Raw genomic sequence first — 21,437 nt, forward strand, 5'->3', positions numbered from 1 at the left:
ATGCAGTTGAAATCCATATTTCTAGAACAAGTTAGGTCTAAATCTGGACCAAATCTGTAATATTTAAGTAATTAAACAGCAAAACTACTATAAATTGAAGACTCGGCAACAGTAATTTAAGTATAAAGCCGAAAGCAGCTTGTCCAGGAGAAAAAAAATACCAATAATTTTTTTTATTAAATCAGTTTGAAGTTCCGAAGATTTTCGAATGATGCCTATGGAAGAGTAATGAAAAACCTGAAAGCTTGCACACTCTTCTAATTGGAGTTGGATTAATACAGTTAATACCCTAATAGGAATTTATAATTTGCAAAACCGCTAGTAACCAGATTGGTTCTGTGCCGTGATGTCAAATCAGTGACCATATAGATCTACCCCTAACCTGGTTCTCTAGTGGTACACCTTTTTCACTGAAACTGTCTTTCCACTTAAGTTGTCATCCTAATTCTTTCCACTTTTCCCAATATTATAGCTTTCTCCAGAGAGCTGTCTTCACATAATGTGTCCAAAGTAGGTTAATTTCAGCCTGACAAATCAAGTTGGTAGAAACAAATTTCTGGTAAATTTAGGGATTGGATATCTGACTTGTAATAGACTTTTGCAATATCTGTATGTCAATTGTTTTTTTTAATTTCTAAAGAAGCCACACGGGCATTATTGGGTTGCAAGTTTATTGATTAGATTTTTATCCCACTTTGTGTTTAAGAATTCAAAGTTATCAATAAACTTCTATGGCTGAGGATATATTTGACCCTAGCGATATAACACCTTAACCATCATTCGTTAGAGAAATAAATTTAGCCATAGTAATGGTGGTGTAACCTTATGGATGGATGTCTGTTCCATCAGTAGGCCAATAAACCTAATGCACAGTGATAGCAAAAGAAAATCACTGTAAATTAAATACAAAAATTAAGAAATTCAAGCTTAAACTTATGTCTACTGTGGACTTATATCTATTTATAAATAAATAGATAACAGTAATATCATGTATCTTGGAAAAGCTTTTGTATTAAAAGGCAGCCTAAAGATTTTCAAAAGAAAACAAATACCTGGTAGTGTTTTTTAGTACTTTTATATGAGGACTACACTTCCTCTCTTTAAAAGGTACTATGGTCAGTTTTTAATTTTTTAGACTACCTCCTAGAACAGGGATGTCAAACTCGTGTTGTCACGTGATGTATCACAACTTTTCCTCCCTTTGCTAAAACGGGGGTGGGCATGGCCAGCGTGTGACACATCCAGACCATGGGCTGCGAGTTTGACACCCTGGTCAGAAACTCAGGAAGTCACAAGGGTAGGGTGATGCTTCAAGAGGAGAATTGTAGCAGTGGGAAGGAAAAAGAACAAAAACAGCTTTTTTTTGAGAAGCGAAATAATTCAGTTAACATCAAGAAGTGATAATTGAGTGACTGACATGTAAGCTAAGATTTACGTTCTGTGATCCATCTGGTTAGAAGCACACTCAGTTGAAAACAAGTTTGAAGCAGAACATCCAAGGCGGTATGCATAAATTGCATCTGTGTCATAAAACCTTGGGTTTACTTAGATATAACCTTCTCTGATTGTGGTAGCCGTTACTGCTGTGCCTGTGATGGAAACTGCTGTCTTCTTGATCTAAACGAGATCACACTTGTTGCAAGGCTATATGTTTTATAGGCACAAATGTTACAATAAAGCCAGTTTCTCTGTCCACAAGGGAGTATTGCAACTCAGAAATGGAGCCTCCTTCCTGCTTTGTGGTACACATAAGCAAAGCAGCAACCCACAGGAAACTATTCACCATTCTGAAGGCGGATGTATGTGTGGTACCTATGCTTTGTACACCAAAGGTTTTTTAAAAAGGAAAATACATCTCCGTTCTCTCTTTTCTGTGAAAGATGAAAAGAATGGCTACAGAATGGGTCCAAGACTGAAATAACAGCTGTTATTCCAGGATAGTCATCTATCGGTCTCTTTATGTGATGGGCTCAGGTAAATATAACTGTTCTGGGATAATGAGAAGTTTATTATAGTAGGGCTACAATCTTATTTTCTTTTCTGTGGATTGTTAATTGAAATTATGCTCCATTCCTCCTGTCTTACTGGCTAGGGAATGGGGTTTCCCATTTTAGGTGGGCAAGCAGTGGCAGGGGAAAAATGGGGCTTCTGAACAAGACAGCAAAATGAATGCAGTATTCTGATATGGGAGGAAATGCAGAAAAAAACATAAGGAAGTGGGAGTTTGCATTCTTTCTTATTTCTATCTGAAGTTTCAAGAAGAAACAAGACAACGTTTCCATGATTAGTGTTTTCTAAGGCATATTTTCTCAGAAGGACTAGTTGTCAGAAACAGGAAAGGGTTGTAGTGGGGTCAGCTAATATTCCCAAAGAGCTGTAGAAGAAGAGTTATCTGTTGTAGACTCATTGATGCAGGACAGTCTTCCTCAGATTTAAGGCCATCTTAACTGTCAGTGGCTTAGTTTCCATTTTGAAAGCTGGACTCCCATCTTGAAAGATTCAGGCTAGGATTCAGGCTAGGACTGCAGCTCTGATTCTTCTTTCACGTATGTTTTTTCAAGCAGATCTACTTGTCACATGACGCCTTGCAAACAGAAATGGGCCAATCCTTCTCACGGTTTCTGGAACTAGAGAAGCAGCTCATCTGTATTTCTGAAATCCTAATCATAGCAAACTTAGAGGATGACAACAAACAAATGTAACAATAAATGAAGTAGGGTGTTTGATATACAATAAAAATAACTGCAGTGTGCAGTTAGTTAAAAATAGTGTTTAGTGCTATCCAAAGCAGTGTTACTTTTCTGTAAAAAAGATTTCCATTGTGGCTTATGTACAGTTCATCAGGAGTTAAACCCATATATGTACCTACAGGTATAAGGGAGCTTAACAAGCATACAAAATGCTATTGAACCAACAAAGGAAATCATAACATGACCTGTCTGGTTTCTTTTTAGTGTGATGTGTGAATGCACTGTTTCTGAGATGTACGTGCAAATATATGATAAAAATAGAAGAACTGGAAAGCCACTGGATGGATAAAACCAGTCTTCAGATCAAGGAATGGGAACCTTTGCTGTTGAAGGTTTTCTCCCAGCATCCCTTATTGGCAAAGACCCAATGCTGGAATTTAGTTCAATAAAGGAAAGGGTTTTCCCCCCCAACAAATTCCAAATTCTGCTTTAAAGCAATTAGTCCGTTCCATGAGATATAAATGCATTCCAGAATAACTCCAGGTTATTTTATACAGTGGTGACACTAGGCAGCAAACATACTTAATACTCTTCCCTCCCCCTATTGCTCCCGGAAAACGATGTTGGTCTGAGAGAGAGCAACTGACTCAAGGTCAGCCAACTGGCTTTTGTTCCTAAGATGGGACTAGAACTCACAGTCTCCTAGTTCTGGGTTAGCACTTAACCACAACACTAAGCTGGCTTTCTTAATTATATTTTTTTCAACATATCCTCTTGCCATGCAAGTATATAATATAGTGTCTTCTTGCAGGACCTGGAAGCTTTTTACCTTGTTTTCCCTGCCCTATGGAATATTGTTGTTCCTAAGATTAGATTAGCTCAATTCTGCTGGACTTTAGGGAGGGCCTTTTCCTATGGATGTTATCTCGGAAGGGAGTATTAACAGGAGCCCATGATGTGCTTATTGTTCCTTCTAGACTGGTCTGATTCCTTGGCTGCTGCATCTGCTGCTATGTTTTATGGTTTGTGCATTTTTAAATGTTGCAAGCCTCCAGAATCATTATCGAGAGAGATGGGTGGCCATATAAATCCATTATATAAATCATTAAAAATGGCAAGAAACCTTAAAAAAAAAACATCTAAGCACAACAGAAACTGGCCCTAAACAATGATTTTGAGTCATTATTAGAGCGGTGATGAATAGGCCACTTTTCAGTTGACTCTCTATTCTGTTCAACAGGAAACAATAAAAGGGTACAATTTATAAACAGGAAGCTTTCATCTGAAGTCAGAATACCTAGGAATACTTAAAGATTTTTTTTGTCTTTCCATCTGGCCCTGCATGTATTCAATCAACTTTCTCCCAAACTGCAAATACTCAATTTCAATAGCAATCAGGAGCACCAAGATACAACTACAGTTTGCATTTGTCCAAGGCAGTGGGATTTGTAGTCAAAGTATCTCAGAGTATCAGCTTGGAAAGAGTTGTTTGATAGCTTACAAGACCTAGAACGTGACTCTCATACCTATTGGTGACCGTTGGGGCATCCAGTGAGTTAATATTATGCTAAAATAGCTGCTTTCACCTGTAGACATTTTGACTGCAGCATTTTTGTATTGATTGTAGTTCCTGAGATATCTTCAAAGACAAACCCAGGTTACAGTGATGTTAATCAATGGTGTTGAGAGTGGGAATCACTGTCTTCCGAGCTTCTCATCCAGATGAATATTGTTTATTGCAGGGAGAAGTGTTGGAAGAAGAGGTTTGAAGTTCCCAACATGTCTCAGGACAATTTTTTTTTTGGCGGGGGAGGGGGTAGTGAGAAATTAAAGGGCATTTCAATCTAGCTGTCAGTCTTGAAGTCTGCCAGCATGATCTTGTGTTGCATCTCCCTAATGACAATCAGGACTGGAAAGGAACAGTGTTGAGACAATGCTGTGCACTGAGTGAAAAAAATATATATTTAGGAAAAATGTTGAAAGCAGAAGAGTTCTGAGTAGTACCTTCGCTTTCAAACATGGAACCCATACGTAATTTGTTAGGTTCTGGCTTTCTTTCTCTTGCACTTTTAAACACAAGAAAGACAAGTTTCTTCTGAGAAGCCTTTTGGTGACATAAGGGTATCTAGCCACACTCACCTCTGGATTCTGTCTTAAACCGCTTTCAGTAGCTGGCCAAGGTTACCATGTCCTGGAAACAAAGCCAATGCCACCACCGTAGATGGTATTTTGAAGCTCCATGGCCTTTTTAATCTGTCCTTTTAATGGTATAGCTAGAGGTGAACTTTGGGACAATAATCTAAAGGCCCAGAAAGAAGGACAGCAAAGAGATTAAAGTTCAGCTTCACCAGCTCACCACATCAGCCTTTATTTCTCCTTTTGGTCAAAAGCATTTTATAGAATGAGTATTTATTTTGTTATTTTTACTTTAAATATTTGTTTTTCATTTCATTTTTAGAGCACTCTTATTCCCAACTGATTGTTATATAAACACTTTTAAATGTGGAGTTCCCACATTTGTATTATATGAGTTCTTGTGTCTGTGAGTGTGAAACTACCAGTTCTTGATCACAAAAGTTGATCATTCATATGTGGAATGGCCCCTCATATAGTGGATAGAGTGATCTTTACAGAGTTGGTTCTCCCTGGTTCTGAAGATGATCTGGTGTGTTGAGGGCAATTTCTGGGTCAATATAAGCTTTGCCTTGGAGAGCAAAGACACTCCGAGAGATGCTTTCAAGAACAAGATTAGGGAATTCCAGGGGTGGTGGTGGTGAAGACAGCTTTACTTTCCCTTCCAGATGATTCTGTTTTTCAAATTCCACTGGGAACCATTTTTGCTTAATATGACTGTGTGTTCCTTCTCTGCAAGAAGATGCAAGCAGCTTGTTGCTTCCTGTTGCAACAGCTACTTGGGTGCTTCTGGTGACTTAGAAGATTCTTCAGAAGTGGGAGAGGATAGAATTAACCATAGGTTAAAAAAAATGCTGTGATTGTTTTCCTAACCTCATAGCTCTCCTGAAAAGTCATTCATGACTTTACTTGAACCATGTATACAGAAATATTGACATGCATTGTCTGAGAAAAGAGTCCAATAGTTGGGGGCTGAAGATAGATACTCCCTTCTTGGTTATAGAACTATTACCTCTTTCTGGCTCAACTTTCCTTTTATAGTCTAGCATTTTCTGCACCATTAATGTTTTTTTGCATTAAAAAAAAGCCAAATGCTGGACAGTTTGTTCTGTACACTCATAAAACTTCACCCTAACCCCAACTCTGTAAGATGGGTTGGGCTGAGAATGATTGGCACCAAATCACTCATTTAGCTTTCATGCCTCAGAGGGCTAGAATTCCCAGTGTCCTGGTTTCCAAGCCAGCACCTTAATCACTAGCTTAGACTAATTCTATCAGAGACAGTTTTTGTAGCAATAAATCAAGAAAGTTTGTTTTTAGCCAATACTTAACTAACTTTTTCTATCCTTTTTCTTCCCGGGAAAAAGAGATTCATCGCCAGCTATTGTTTGAGTTATCATCACAAAATATTACATTGAACTATAGAGGAAATTTTTAATTTTTTCAGCATGCTTCTTATTTTTAGTAGTCCAAACTTACATAGATCAGTATTGCCTAGTATTTTACCTACCAAATAATTCACAATTTATGAAATTTTGAATAATATCCTCAGACATAACAATGTCTAAGGCATTTAGTTAACTGGCATTGTACATCAGTTATATTTTCACCATATCTAAATTTATTGCTGCAATTATTTTCATCACAGGTGAAAAGTTAGCATGCTGAGGCCCAGAGTTCCTTGTTCTTTCTGATCAACCTGACTTGGCAAGATGTTTTCAAATAGGAGGCGATTCTGGGAAGGGTTCAATCACCCCCTGGGTGAATCTTCTCTGGATTCTCCAGGCAGTGTAGTACTGCAGGCTCTCTATGACTATCAGTACAAATCTGAAGATGGGAGGCAGGTGATCATTGAGGAAGGGGAGCTCTTCCACCTTGTGCACAAGGCCAATGAGGATTGGTGGCAGGTGAAGCGGTTCGGCCAGCCTAAGCAGAAGAGGCCCATCTTTGTCCCAGCATCCTATGTGGCTGAAGTGACCTATGATAAAAGAACAGGCCTACAGCAAAATGTCATCTTGCATCCTGGCATCCATTCAGAAAAGGATGGAGGTCCAGGTAAGTTGTTTGTTTGTTTGTTTTTGAAGTTCAAGGGATTAAATCAGGATTGGGCAACTTGAACTCCAGGAGTTGGAATTCCCAAGCAACTTTATCCTATCTCTGGAGTCCCCACCACCACAATAGCTGAACATTGGATGGACATTCCCATCATTTTGGGGTGGAAACATTTCACACCCAAAAAATGCAACGTATTCAGGGGATCAGACATCCTGGTTTCAGAGGAAAAGTGCCATATCACTCCAAATCAGTCAAGTATAGCATAGAAAATGATCAGTATTTGTCACTCACTGCAACTCAGGTACCCACAAGTAAACAAGCATGTTGGAACTGTGAGAAACCGAAACGGCACGAGATGGCAGCAAAGAGTTATAATTTTGTGAATAGGCCTGTTGCCATCTAGTGGTTGTATAGATTTTTGAAGCCAAGACCTGCTAGCCTTTGTGTATAGCAGGGGTAGTCAACCCTTTTATACCTACCGCCCACTTTTGTATCTCTGTTAGTAGTAAAAATATTTCTAACCACCCACCGGTTCCACAGTAATGGAGATTTATAAAGTAGGGGACAAAACCCCTACTGTCCACCATGAAAGCTGGAACGCCTACTAATGGGCGGTAGGAACCAGGTTGACTACCACTGGTGTATAGATTCCCCGCCCCCCTTTTGGAAATTTGATTACCCTTAGTAAACACAATTTCTAAAAGCAAAGGGGAAAAAAAATCACATTCCTACCCCTAAACTTAGGAAAACAGAAAATTGTTTGTGGGAAAGCAGACCAATAAGATGATGGCCGGCAGTGGTGGGATTCTACCAGTTTCCCTACCAGTTCGGTGATCGCACACCTCACGGGTTTGCGCGCATGCACACCTAACGCAGGTGCGTGCACAGCTTTCCAAACACCAGCTGAGGCTCTGCCGTGCCAATCAGCTGAAAGGATAAAGAACAGAAAAGCGCTGGGGCAAGTGGGAGGGTCAATCCGGCGCTTTTCTTTCTCCTCTCAGCTGATCGTCGGAGCTTTTTGCTACCGGTTCAGCCAACCCAGGCCGAACCGGTAGCATTTGACCACTGATGGCTGGCCTGTGACACTTAGTCAGTAGTGACAGTGACAAAGAGAATTCCTGGACAATAAATAGAAAGATTGTTAGCTAAAAAAACCCTGACAATTGAGAGAGTGAGTTAGAAGAAAAGGACCAAACATCTTTAAAATTTCACAGTGTCACTGATTCCCAAAGATTCCCACTGACACTGAACAATCAGAAACAGCAAACTTATGTCAATGGGCTGGACCCTCAGGAGCTTAGAAACAGAAAGGGATTGCTTCAAGGGCTATGATATAGATCTAAGCAGAGAAGATTTTCAGGACAGAGTTTTCATATTCTGTTTCCACTGGAAGTCTCAAAAAGACTTCGGCAGCCTTTCCCGAACTTGAAAGTTAAGACTGGTAGGGCTTACTTCACACTTGGATTTTCACCACGACTGTTGGATGGACTGGAAAGTGAAAGACCTATTATAGGAAAAGGCTATGGCTAGCTATAATTGCAATGCTGCCAAGAAAAAAAAATGGATGTAGTCCCCAGGAGTCGGGAATTATTCCAGAATGTCTCTTTACTTTTCACTGCAGACATTCCCAAGGTGGGAGTCAGTATAAAATCAAAACAACAGTAGGCAAAACCCAAAGGTAATTTTCCTCACACTCAGGAAATGTCTCCTTAATTTGGATCAACCCTTGTTGAACTAAAAGCTTCACTGAACACAGAATGTGTGAGGCAGTGGTGGGATTCAAATTTTTTTTTACTACCAGTTCTGTGGGCATGGCGTGGCTTGGTGGACATGGCTTGGTAGGCGTGGCAAGGGAAGGATACTGCAAAATCTCCATTCCCTCCCCACCCCACTAACCTGCTTTCCAGCTCCGTTCTCCTGTGCAGGGCAACAAAAGAAGAGACAGCCAATCAGCTGGGACTCGGGAGGTAGAGAATAGATGGGGCGGGGCCAGTCAGAGATAGTATTTGCTGGTTCTCCGAAGTACTCAAAATTTCCGCTACTGGTTCTCCAGAACTGGTCAGAACCTGCTGAATACCACCTTTGGTGTGAGGAAAGGCAAGAATTATCCTTTCTGATTCGTCTTTTCTTCCTTGCAGAATGCTTGGAAATGTCTCATTCTCTGGAGGATCTTTGGGTGCAGCCATCCTCATCATCTTTCCACACAGATCTATTGTCCTGCCGCAACCTTTCTGCCAAGATGAGAATCCGCCAGCTGTCTCTTGGTAGGCGTCACAGCCTGAGTGCCCTGTCTCAGATGAAATGCAAAAGCACAAAGCAGTGGCAAAGTTCAGAGGAAGAGCTAGCAAGAAGTGAGACATATTATAGGGTGAGTTCAGCCTTTTACTTTTCTCAAACTTCATTTATAAGTTTATGTATTCTATCTATACAGCTGCCCATTGCAGACATAACTCTGGGCAGCTAACATGGAATAAAAATAAAATAAAAAACATCATAACAAGATAATATTAAAGCAGCTGGGATAAACCCAAACAGCACTTTCAACATTAGAGAAGACCGTGAAGCACTGTGAAGCGGTATATAAGTCTAAGTGCCTTTGCTATTATCATGACACAGGTAGCATTTAGACACATACAATATACAATAATGTGATTCAAAGCTTGACAGCTTCTTTTAGATATAAATATATGGTACCCAAGAGACGAACAGCAATAAAAATATATTAATGATTATAATTGTTTTAATATTATAATTTAACACTTTTTAAAAAGTATTCAGATCCAACTAAAATGCATAAGAAAAAGAAAAACATCTAGCAACTACTCCAACTGGCCGTTAAAGCCTACTTGCTTATCAAAGATTTTTCTATTTTTTAAAAAATTGCAAACGAATATTGTCAAGGGAGGTTTTGTTCCATATGTGGTGTCAAACCTGGAATTTAGAGTGTTTTATGGCTTGTGGTCACAATCTGTCTGTGATGGTGGGTTTGCAGTGTCACAGAAGAACTGTCCTAGTAGACATAGGCAGCAGAGAAAGTACTTTCTGAATCTTCCAGATCAGGGATTCCCAATCTCTGGGCCACAGCTCAGTATTGGGCCACGACCCATTCAGAACTGGGCCACAGAAGTGGGCGGCGAGTATGTGTATGCACATGTGCTCACCTGCCACTAACACAGAACCATCCACTTCCCCCTCCCCACTGATCCGCAAAGCTGGAAAGTTTGGGACATGCTGCTCCAGATGCTTCCTTATTCACCCATCTTATCTTATTCCTCTCAGCAGCTGAGCCCAGTTCTAAACAAAGCATTGGGCCACAGCTACCCACCATTTTAAACTCCTAAGGATGCCTGGAGGCTTATGTGTGCCACTGAACATTATTGTATAAAAAGGTTATATTGGATCCAGCACTTTGCGCCATGCTACCTTCCCATTCAATATTAAATGCTTTTATAAAAACAATGGTCAGAGTGACTCTAAGAACCTAGTCAATGTCAGGGGAACTGTTGGAGGTGCATTGCTACCTACGCACACAAGGTTGCCATCAGAATGCCCTTGAACATAAACCAAATTTTTCAGAACTTGAATTCTATCTTTTTGTAACTGACTCATTTCTGGGTTTCAGTCATTCATCTAATTTTAGAAAGAAAACTCTCGTTGTTGCTTTTGTGCTGAAAATCACACAATCTTGCTGATCTTTCATTAGAGCATCCTGAAAACGTATGTTAGATTTCAATCTACCCTCTACTCACTCTGGACATAGTACGAGCAATTTCATGCCTTATGTTTCTGTTTGCACATTCTGCAGCCTAATAGTTTTGGGAGCTTTCCAGCAGTGAGTGAGAGCTAAGTCTTTCTCTGGACATCAAAATTCAGGGCCTAATATTTAGGCATCTGCTATCTCTCTGAATGTGGACTTTCTATGAAGTAGCTTTTTCATAAACCTGTCAATCCTACATCTTTACTAATGAATTCTACTGTCTATTATGTTAAGAAGTATGAGGCTGGCTTAAGTATGCCAAATCTCCTGCAATTAGTCCTCTTTCTTAGGGGCATTATAATAGCAATAGCACTTAGACTTATATACCACTTTACAGTGCTTTTACAGCCCTCTCTAAGCGGTTTACAGAGTCAGCCTGTTGCCCCCAACAATCTAGGTCCTCATTTTACCCACCTCGGAAGGAGGGAAGGCTGAGTCAACCTTAAGCTTGGTGAGATTCAAACTGCTAAATTGCAGGCAGCTGGGAGGCAGCAGAAGTAGCCTGCAGTACTGCACTCTAACCATTGTGCTACCATGACTCTAATAAGCAAGATTAATTTCACTACTGTTTGTTTAATCTTTTGTGTCATTTATTCAGACTAAATGACAGTCATAGGCCATGGCCAAGCAGGATATTCCCCAGTTATCCTAGGTAAAAATGCTGCAAGTGAGCAGAAGTAAAAATTGGTTTCACCCTCAGAGCTGTAGAAGCTGGTTTTGATATTAGGTACTCCTCAAATCATTTGACTGACTTCCCTTGGCTTCTTCCTAGAATTCTTGTTCCAGCATTGTGTCCAAATATCAGTTTATTTATTTACTTTATTTGTTAAATATTTTTGCCATCTATATTGCCGTGGGGCTATTCCAGGTAGCTTGCAACAATAAAAAGGAAGAGATGAAAACAGAACACAAATAAAGTAATAGAACAATAAAATAAATAATGAAAAAGAACTCAGTGAAAATACATCAGCATTGTTATATCTGGGAGGACGGTTCAAGAACAGAGGCAAGACTCAGATAGTAACTAAAGCTCTTTATTTGTGACTTCAGATCTGAGCAACTAACCCCAGCCGCAGCAGCCCCTTTTATAGGGCTGGCTGCGGCTAGGCAGCCAATGGAGGCGATTTGAGTTTGCCGCTCTTGGCAGGGCCAATCGCGGCAGCCCGTTTACTGGCCAATTGCATCAGTCTATGGCGACCAATCACAATCGGCTTTCAGCGGGCCAATCAGATTTGCAGGCTACGAGCCTGCTAGTCCGGAACACCCCTCCCCTTTCGGTTCCGTTTAAGGGGTGGAGTAATATAGTCTCGCAGGTAGGCAGGTCTTCTCACCTGTCTGCCTGACTTACGCAGTTCCACTTGACCCTGTTCAAACCCGGGTTCAGATGGACTGCTTGCTGGATCAAACAGGAACGGTGAACCGGTGTCATGGTTAGGGCTCTCCTCTGGTGCTCCCGGGGTGATGGAGTCCTCAGCCTCACTGTTACTGCCATGGCTCCCGGGGCTCGCTGAACCTGCCTGGTTGCTGCTTCTTGGCGAAGCGTTTGACTGTCCAGTCTCAGTTGCAGCTGGTGAGTGTTGCCAACCATGGTGCGGTGATCTCGGTGTTATCTTGGAATAAACAGGTGTTGGTTCTAATTCTGAGTTCACTGCTTCCCCTCCCCCCCTAGTGTCAAAGTTAGGGTCAGGGTTGGAAGATGTGGTTAGTCTGGAGCGCAGTTGGTCAATATGGCGTTTTCATGGTCTGCCATCAGTGGTGAGTAGACGGTAGGAGTGGGGACCCATAACTTGAGTTACCTGGGCAGGAATCCAAAGGGGGTCCCCAGAAATTTTTTTTGCGAAAACAAGGTCTCCTACCTTGAAAACACGGTGCTTGCTGCTGGAACCCAGGGGCTTTTCCGGGGTGTAGGCAGGGTGCAAATGATCTAGAGGCGATCTGAGTTTCCTGGGCATCAGGAGTTCAGCTGGGCTCTTGTTGGTCATGCTGTTTGGTGTGATGTGTTGCAGGAGCAGCATTCTAGTGACTTTGTCATGGATGTTGCCTTGATCCATTTTCTGCAGGGTTTTCTTTTTAAACGGAACCATTCGTTCAGCCCTACCCTGCCGCAGGATGAGCCGGCGATGTGAGTGCGTGTCGGATGCCCTGTTCCGCTAAATACTGTTCAAAGGCTAAGGCAGTAAATTGGGGCCCATTGTCAGAGACCAGGACATCTGGTAACCTGTGTGTGGCGAAGAGTCTGTTCAGTTTTTTAATGACCGCCTCAGTAGTGGTTGCTTTCATCTTATTGACCTCAAGCCAGTTTGAGTAGGCATCAACAGTTATTAAGAAGGTATGGCCTCTCGTAGGTCCCGCAAAGTCAATATGAATGCGAGACCAAGGACCCCTGGTTGTTTCCCATTCTGTTGGTGGGGCTTTAGGTGGCGCTGAGTGGTTCTCCTGGCATTTGTTACAAGAGGCGACCCAGGTTTCGATTTGTTTATCTATACCAGGCCACCAGGCGTAACTTCTTGCCAGAGCTTTCATACGCACGATGCCTGGGTGTCCATCGTGTAGCATTTGAAAGACCCTTTTTTGTAACTTAGTTGGTACAACAACTCGGTCTCCCCACAAAACGCACCCTTTTTGTGAAAAAAGTTCCATTTGTCTGTTTTTAAACGGCTTAAACAGTTCCTTAGTGTCGTAATCTGGCCATCCCCTCTCCACCCAGCCAAGAACTCGTGCCAAACAAGAGTCTTTTTTGGTTTCAAAGGCGATGTCTTGAGCCGTTAGTGGAGGCGATGGCATTGTCTCTATTTGCAGTACCGGGAGTGTGGGAGCTGGGTCTTCCTGTGGCTCGGGTAGCGGTGAGCGGCTCAAGGCATCTGCGTGGGGAATAGATTTCCCGGGCGGTATTTTAATTGATCGTCGTAGGTGGCGAGAAATTCTGACCATCGCGTCATTCTGGGGGAGAGAATGTGTGGAGTAGGTTTGTCGCCCGCCAGGATCCCAAGTAGTGGCTTATGATCCGTTATAATAGAAAACGGTCTCCCATAAACATATTCATGAAATCGTTTTATTGCAGAGACAATAGCAAGGGCTTCCTTATCTAATTGGCTATAGTTTCTTTCTGTTTTTGATAGAGTTCATGAAAAAAATGCAATTGGTGCTTCTGAGCCGTTTGGTAGGACGTGGCTCAGGATGGCCCCTACCCCAAATGGTGAGGCATCACACGTGACAGTCAAAGGTAGTGTCTCGTTATGCTGAATTAGTACTGCCTTTGAGGTAAGGAGGTCTTTTACTTGCTGGAAGGCCTGTTCCTCCCAACGTCCCCAAATCCAGGATGCCCTTTTATCGAGTAGTCTATGGAGGGGCTCAGCAACAGTCGTCTTCTGGGGTAGGAAGATGTTATAAAAGTTAATAAGTCCCAGGAAGGCTTGGAGGTCGGTTTTGTTCTTGGGTCTTGGGGCATTTTTGATAGCTGCCAATTTTTTTTCTGTGGGGTGGATTCCTTGTATGTCAAGGAGGTAGCCAAGAAACTCCACCCTTTCTGTGCAAAGCTGGCACTTTTCCTTCTTAACCTTGAGGCCAGCATTTTTGAACCTCTGTAGGACTGTTCTGAGACGTTTTTCTAATTGGTTTTTTGTGGGTGCTGCTATTAATACGTCATCAAAATAGGGCACGACCCCTTTTATCCCTTGTAATAGTCTCTCCATCAGGCTTTGAAAGATGCCTGGGGCTACGCTTACACCAAACTGGAGCCTGTTGCATTTGAATGCACCATGATGTGTGACTATAGTTTGGGCTTCTGCAGTCTCGGGATCAACTGGTAGCTGTTGATACGCTTAGACCAGATCTAATTTTGTGAATATTTTGCCATCCCCAAGTGAATGCAGGAGATGTTGAACAACTGGCACTGGGTAGGCGTTCTGCTGTAGCGCGTGATTGAGGGTGGCCTTGTAGTCACTGCAGATTCTTATGGACCCGTCAGGTTTTATGGGGGTGACAATTGGTGTCTCCCATCGGGCGTGGTCGATAGGTTCTAACACGCCTTGCACAATTAATTTGTCCAGTTGCTCGTCAATTTTGGATTTAAGAACAAAGGGAACTCGGCGTGGCTTTAGACGAATGGGTGCTATGGCGGGGCGAAGATTAAATGAAATAGGGGACCCCTTGTACTTGCCTAGGCTTTCGTTGAACACTTCTCGGAAGTCGTGGACGAGGGCTGCCTCCCAGTCATTGTCTTCAGTATGATGGATGCCAGCCATTCCGATTCCTAATGGCGCGAACCACTGAAGACCCAATAGACTTGGCCGATCTCAGTCTACGATGGTGAGTGGTAGAATTGCCTTATGTCCCTTGAACGAGACCTGCACATGGCGGGTACCTGCGACTGGAATCCGGTTGCCTTGATAGTCTTTTAGTATGAGTCTCTGACTGCTGAGGTCTTGGCATCGGAAGTTGGGGATTAGCTGCTTGAGTGTTCTCCAGGATACCATGGATAGTGATGACCCAGAGTCGACTTCCATGTTGCACGGTTGGTTTTCAATCGTGACCTCTACTCGGATCTTTTTAGCATCAAGTGATGAAGCGTGGCCGATGGTGATGGTTTGATGAGCCTCCTCTCATCTGGGGGCGTCGTTAAACCTTTGGGGCCTGCTGTACCGGTTCCACTGGTTGCTAGGGCGGTCCCTCTGCATGGTGGCGTTGCCATCGATTCTCTTTGGGCTGCTCCCTCTCCGTCTGGGGCTGGAATTTCTCTTGTTTCTGCATACCTTCGTGATGTGTCCTCGTTTCTCGCAGAAACAGCATATGGCATCTAAGAATCTACATTCGGATCGGGGGTGGTTTCCCCTGCATCCGGCGCATTGGTAGTTGGATATGCGACCCCGCTGGTCCCGTTGCTCACGTTCTGACCGGAGCCTGTGGACTTCTTCTTCCTCGCTGTCTGAGGATGACTCGACGTCTTCTTGATGGATGGTTGATGTGTACTTGTCTGAAGGTTTCCCAGCATCGTTGGTGGGTTGGCGGTTGGTCCAGCTGGTTTGACGCATTCGTGCTGCCGATTTACCAGTGGCTTCGGCTGCTGTGGCGTCTGCTATGGCATCTGCAAGCGAGATGTCCCCCTTGGCCATGATCTTGCTCTGGACGGTGGGGTCTCTGAGGCCAAGGACGATGCGATCTCTCATGGCTTCTTCAAGGTTGGCGAAGCCACACAAACCACCCAGGTTCCTCAGGTCTGCCACAAAATCCCCAACGCTCTCACCTTCACGTTGGTCCCTCTGGTAGAACTCATGCCTGCAAATGAGAGTTGGCACGGCTGGGGCATAATGGTTGCGCAGGATGGGAGCAAGGGTGTCCCAATCCATGGTTTTAACTTCAGCTGGCTTGGCTAAGGCTTTAGCCATCTTAAAAATGGCTGGTCCACAATGGGTTAGAAAAACGGCTCGTTTCTTGCTGGGCATGGCATCTTTGAGGTTGTTGGACTCCAGGAACGTTTGAAATCTGTCCATGTATGAGTCCCAATCTTTGCTAGCTGGATCGAATGGTGCGGGTGGTATAGCGCTGCTGGCCATGTCGCCGTCGTTGCGCTCTGTCAGCTACATGCTCCTTCGGCTAGCTCAATTTCAATAGCTTTCGTTGCCTCCGCATCCCATCCTCGTCGCCAGTGTTATATCTGGGAGGACGGTTCAAGAACGGAGGCAAGACTCAGATAGTAACTAAAGCTCTTTATTTGTGACTTCAGATCTGAGCAACTAATCCCAGCCGCAGCAGCCCCGGCTGGCTGCGGCTAGGCAGCCAATGAAGGCGATTTGAGTTTGCCGCTCTTGGCAGGGCCAATCGCGGCAGCCCGTTTATTGGCCAATTGCATCAGTCTATGGTGACCAATCACGATCGGCTTTCAGCGGGCCAATCAGATTTGCAGGCTACAAGCCTGCTAGTCCGGAACAAGCATGATAACATAAAGATGAATAGATGGAGAGCAGAGAGCAAGTGGGGAGAGGTTGTAGTCTGCCATCAATCCAGAAGCTGCAGGGGAGCAATCCTGAGAGATGACTGTGTTTCTGAATGGCACCTGGTTGGTTTACTCTAGGGAACAAAAAACCCTGGATTAAGATGGATCTTGGCCTGGGCCAGCAGTGCTGCTCTTATATTCTTATCCTTGTGTCAAGGGTCTACGCTGTAAGAATTCAGACTGGCTGCAAGGGATATGCTTCCTCCTCCCTCTCTCACTCCCCCTCCTCTAAAAAAAAGGTCTCTCCCTAATATTTTGCTTCAGTTCTTGAATGAGCAGGAAGACCATCTCCAGAACAACTAAAATTGTGTAAGTGCCTAGGGTTGCCTTTAAGGAAGATGGGCAGCAGATTAATTTAATAAATAATAAGTAAACAAACTAAAAAGGGTGGGCGAAAGAATAAAAACATAGGAAAAATGATATATTAAACATTCAAGGCATTTCTGTGGAATTATTTATTTATTTGATTTGTCAATTGCTTACAAGATAACAGGTATAAGTATAAACATAGTTTTGAATACATGATATGGATATGTATAAGAAAAATAAAAAAAAACAATAGGACAGGGACGGTAAGCATGATTGGTACGCTTATGCATGCCCCGTACAGACCTCTTAGGAAAGGGGTGAGGTCAATAGTAGACAGTCTAAGGTTAAAGTTTTTGGGGTTTGGGGAAGAAACCACAGAGTCAGGTAGAGTATTCCAGACATTGACCACTCTGTTGCTGAAGTAGTATTTCCTCCAATCAAGTTTGGTGCGGTTAACCTTGAGTTTGTATCTATTGTTTGCTCTTGTATTGTTATGGTTGAAGCTGAAGTATTCATTTGCAGGTAGGACATTGCAATGTATGATTTTATATACTATATTTAGATCGGACCTGACGTGGCATAGTTCTAGGTTTTCTAGGTCTAGAATTTCAAGTCTGGTGGCATAAGGTATTCTGCAACGAGTAGAGGAGTGGAGAACTCTTCTTGTGAAATATTTCTGGACTTTCTCAACTGTGTTAATATCAGATACATGATATGGGTTCCAGACTGATGAGTTCTATTCAAGTATAGGTCTAGCAAATGTTTTGTATGCTCTAGTTAGTAGTGTGATATTACCAGAGAAAAAGCTACGTAGGATTAGGTTAACAACTCTTAATGCCTTTTTGGCTATGTAGTTACAGCTGGCTCTAGCACTTAGATCATTAGAGATGAGTACTCCAAAGTCCTTGACAGAGTTTGGATCCTCAACAAGGCCTTGACTATTCAGCTTGTATTTTATTTTCTTATTTTTTTTTTGCCAATATGTAAGACAGAGATTTGTTGAGATTTGAAGTTGCTATTTGATTGACCATTCTGATACATAGTCGAGGTCTTTTTGGAAGGTAGCTGTATTGTCTGTGGTGTTGAATAGCTTTACATCATCAGCGAAGAGAACGCAGTTGCTCTTAATATGACCCCAGAGATTATTTATGTAGAGTATGAAGAGAGTTGGTCCTAGAACACTGCCTTGGGGGACACCACTGTTGACAGGTACAGAATTTGATAGAACACTCCCAATTTTGACCATTTGTTGCCTGCTTGACAGGAATGCTTCTATCCAGTTATGTAGGTGTCCAGAGATACCATAGGATTTTAGTTTTAGGAGTAGTTTGTCGTGTACCACTGAATCAAAGGCTTTACAGAAGTCTATATAGATTGCGTCTATTGCTTTGCCCTGATCGAGTTATGTAATTAGGATGAGGTAAGGGATTCTGCATTACAAAAAACATCCATTGCAGATTTTCACAAGCAAAATGAGGAGCAAAACCAGAAGTGAGTTTTGAGAGTGCTTCTACTTTGCTTGTGCAAATGTGTCATCACTTCCTGCCCTGGGTGTTCATGTCCCAATCCACAGTTTGAAAACTCCTGATGTGGTCCATAGGAATATAAGCTATCATAAAGTCTGTTAGTCTTGAAGTTATCACAAGATCCAGTCCTTTTGGCAGCATAGACTAAGATAGATGCTCCTCTGGAAATAGTTGAAAAGCACAACATGAGGATTTAGAAGTTCCCCTGTATTTTGAACAGAATCATCTGAATGTCCATAATACTACCGAATTTAGGAAGAAAGCAGAATATTTTGAAGGTGTCCCCAGTATAAGCATAGACATTAAGTGAAATTTTCAAAAAAAACCTTCAAAGTCACTCTCAGTCAAGGCCTTCATATAACCTTATGACACACCTCTAGAATGACAAATTTCTCAGAAAAGTTGACTCATAACCCCTTTAAAGCTGTTTAACTGTAAGCTTTCACTGCATTAAGTTCCAGTCCTTCCATCCTGACTTATATCATACGTTCTTCACGGTCTCTGACTGCTGTGGACTGCTGCGTACATATTTTTTCTTCTGTCAAGATTCTACGAGATGGGTGAGAGCTGCTTATCTGAACATCTGCCCTGCTACCTTGCACAATTTCCTCTTTGTCTTTCCCTTGATTGGAAGGGGTAGTAGCCTCTGCCACCCACACAGGATGTGGGGGAAGTTAGTGGGAGGGCCAACTCCTCTGCACACGCCCCTGAACCGCACAGCTGGCGCTGACAGTAAGTACCGGACTGTGGGGGTATCGGTGCTTCCTAGAAAACTTCTGAAGTCCTGAAGACTTGAGGTAGGATAAAAGGGGTCACCTCTGAGAGGTGGATTTTAGAAGAAGACATAATCAAAATTGAGACAAAGTGAGGAAGAGGAAGAAACTCTCTGGACCACTAGCAATATTCTTTCAGACTTCTGCCATGAAGCAACCCGTTTTCAACTTCCTCTTGAGCAATGAACATAGACAAGCAGGCAGAAGGAGCCACAGCTGTGACTAAGCTAGAGAGGGCACTGTGTAGATAGGCATTAGCAGGGAATCTGTATGGAGTTGGGTGGAGCTGGGAAGAATTGGCTGGAGCTATATGCATCTGTCAGTGGGGTTATATGGAAATTGTTTACATGGGTAGAGGGTGAAACAGCTGTGGCCCAGCCTAAGAAAAGACCCACAGCTGCCGTGTTCTTCCTATTTAGACAAGAGTAGCTAGAAGGAAATTTGGTCATTATGTATCTTTGTTTATCTGTCCACCATCCATCCATCCATCCATCCACCCATCCATGAAAAGTTTAAACTGTTCCACTCTGGCTGGACTCTGGATGGTGTTTATTCATTCTTACATAGTTATTTGGAATAATATGTCCCTGTTCCATAATTGAAAAGTGACCCAATTCTATCCTCAAAATAATAGACTGTAGACAACATGAGGAAATGATGGACCTCATTCTGTAGGGGGATAGAATTTAGGTCTTCCTGATCAAAATCCAACATTGTACCCCAACCAACTTTAAGGTTGTATCTTCTAGATGTAGTGGATTTCGGTTGCCACATTTCCCAGTAAAGTTATTTGGGGATTTAAAGTTTAAAAAATAATAGCAAAGAGCAAGTCTTTCCTTATATTTTTATATCCTTACAATCTCTTAAGCAGGAGTAGCTTCTTGCCATCTTAGGGTGCCTCCTTTTGTCTATGTGTGCACTGTTGACCCTCTCTCTGGTTATCCCAATGACTATTTTGGAGAAGGGCTCAAACCAACTATATCTATCTCTTCCTAAGACATCTATGGCACTTATTTTGCTTTGTTTACTTCCTGATGGGAATGTTGAAGGCTTTTAATATCAGTAGTGCCTTCAACTTCTTTAGGCAAAACATGAAGATGCTAATTATTATCATACAAAGCCATAATTGACTGCAATGGCACAAACAAGCTATTCTATGCAGTTGATCATTCACTGTACATTAGGATTCCTTTGAATTCTAGAAATTTTTATTTGTATTTGTTTCCTGAATTTATAGACTCCTGATTCCAACAGTTTTACAGCAATTTACAAATAATAAAACTTTGTAAAACCCAGTATCTGGCTTAATTTTTAGGGCTCAAGTACTGATTCTAAAATGCTACTAAAAGCAATAGGTGCCAAATATCAGTTTGGCTCTAACCTGCAATAGCTCCTGGTGGAAGGTAAATGTTTAACTCTTTTGTCACATTGTGCTGTGACGGTGCAAATGCAGTGAGATACACATATTTCATAAATGTTCTGTGCATACCTAAAAACATACCTTATGTCTGGCCATGAGAACAAACTTGGAAAGTAACTGTGATCTCTAAATCAGTAATCCTAATCTTCTCTCATCTGGTGGCATCCATTTTGATTGCCAACCTGTGATATAGGACCGTTTATTTATTTATTCATTTAAACATTCTGCTCTGCACAAAAACAATTGAAACAATAAGTGACCATGGCTGCATTAAAAAAACAGTGCTAAATAGGATAGGCTTAGAACTTGGATGAATTGATCAGCAGGATTAAAGAATTATAACTTGATTCTTTTAACGGTTTGGACTCCCACTCCCTCCTATTTGAATAATCAAATGTTTTGATGACCAAGGTAATCTACTCAGTTTATTCTGAAGCTCAAATGGCTCACTGTCTTTATGAGACCCACCATAAAATTCCATAAATCCCTGAAATATCATTAATCCTTCCTTGTAACATGCAGAGAGGGGAAGTCTGGCTCTTTGTTATGTAAAAGTCCTTTTTACATAGATGAAGCTGATTTTGATAGAAAAGGATCTTAAAACATCTTCACTTCCCCCTGGAGAAAATACCTCTCAATTTAGCCTTCTGTTCTGCTTTCTAGAGAGGAACCAGTGGCTCAATCTTGGGAGATTAAAAAGAAAGTAATGATGAAGGCCGAAACCAGGGCTCTTCCCCACCCTGCATGAAGTGGTTTGTGGTAACCATATGCCATTTGATTGG

General features: G+C 42.2%; 1 protein-coding gene across 2 annotated transcripts in view; it reads left to right on the forward strand.

Annotated features, from left to right (window-relative positions):
* The first annotated feature begins 1,839 nt into the window (after positions 1–1,839).
* ARHGAP9 (Rho GTPase activating protein 9) overlaps positions 1,840–21,437 on the forward strand; it is a 43,177-nt gene continuing 23,579 nt past the window's right edge. For both annotated transcript variants that reach the window (XM_026713828.2, XM_087925451.1), the window contains exons 1-3: positions 1,840–1,974; positions 6,472–6,878; positions 9,017–9,246. In XM_026713828.2, the coding sequence (XP_026569613.1) occupies positions 6,536–6,878; positions 9,017–9,246 (573 nt within the window). In that variant the 5' untranslated portion in view covers positions 1,840–1,974; positions 6,472–6,535. The remainder of the gene's footprint in view (positions 1,975–6,471; positions 6,879–9,016; positions 9,247–21,437) is intronic.

This window comes from Pseudonaja textilis, chromosome 2 (genome assembly GCF_049901715.1).
Source record: "Pseudonaja textilis isolate UNSWEBS1 chromosome 2, rPseTex1.2, whole genome shotgun sequence".
Classification (NCBI taxonomy): Eukaryota; Metazoa; Chordata; class Lepidosauria; order Squamata; family Elapidae; genus Pseudonaja; species Pseudonaja textilis.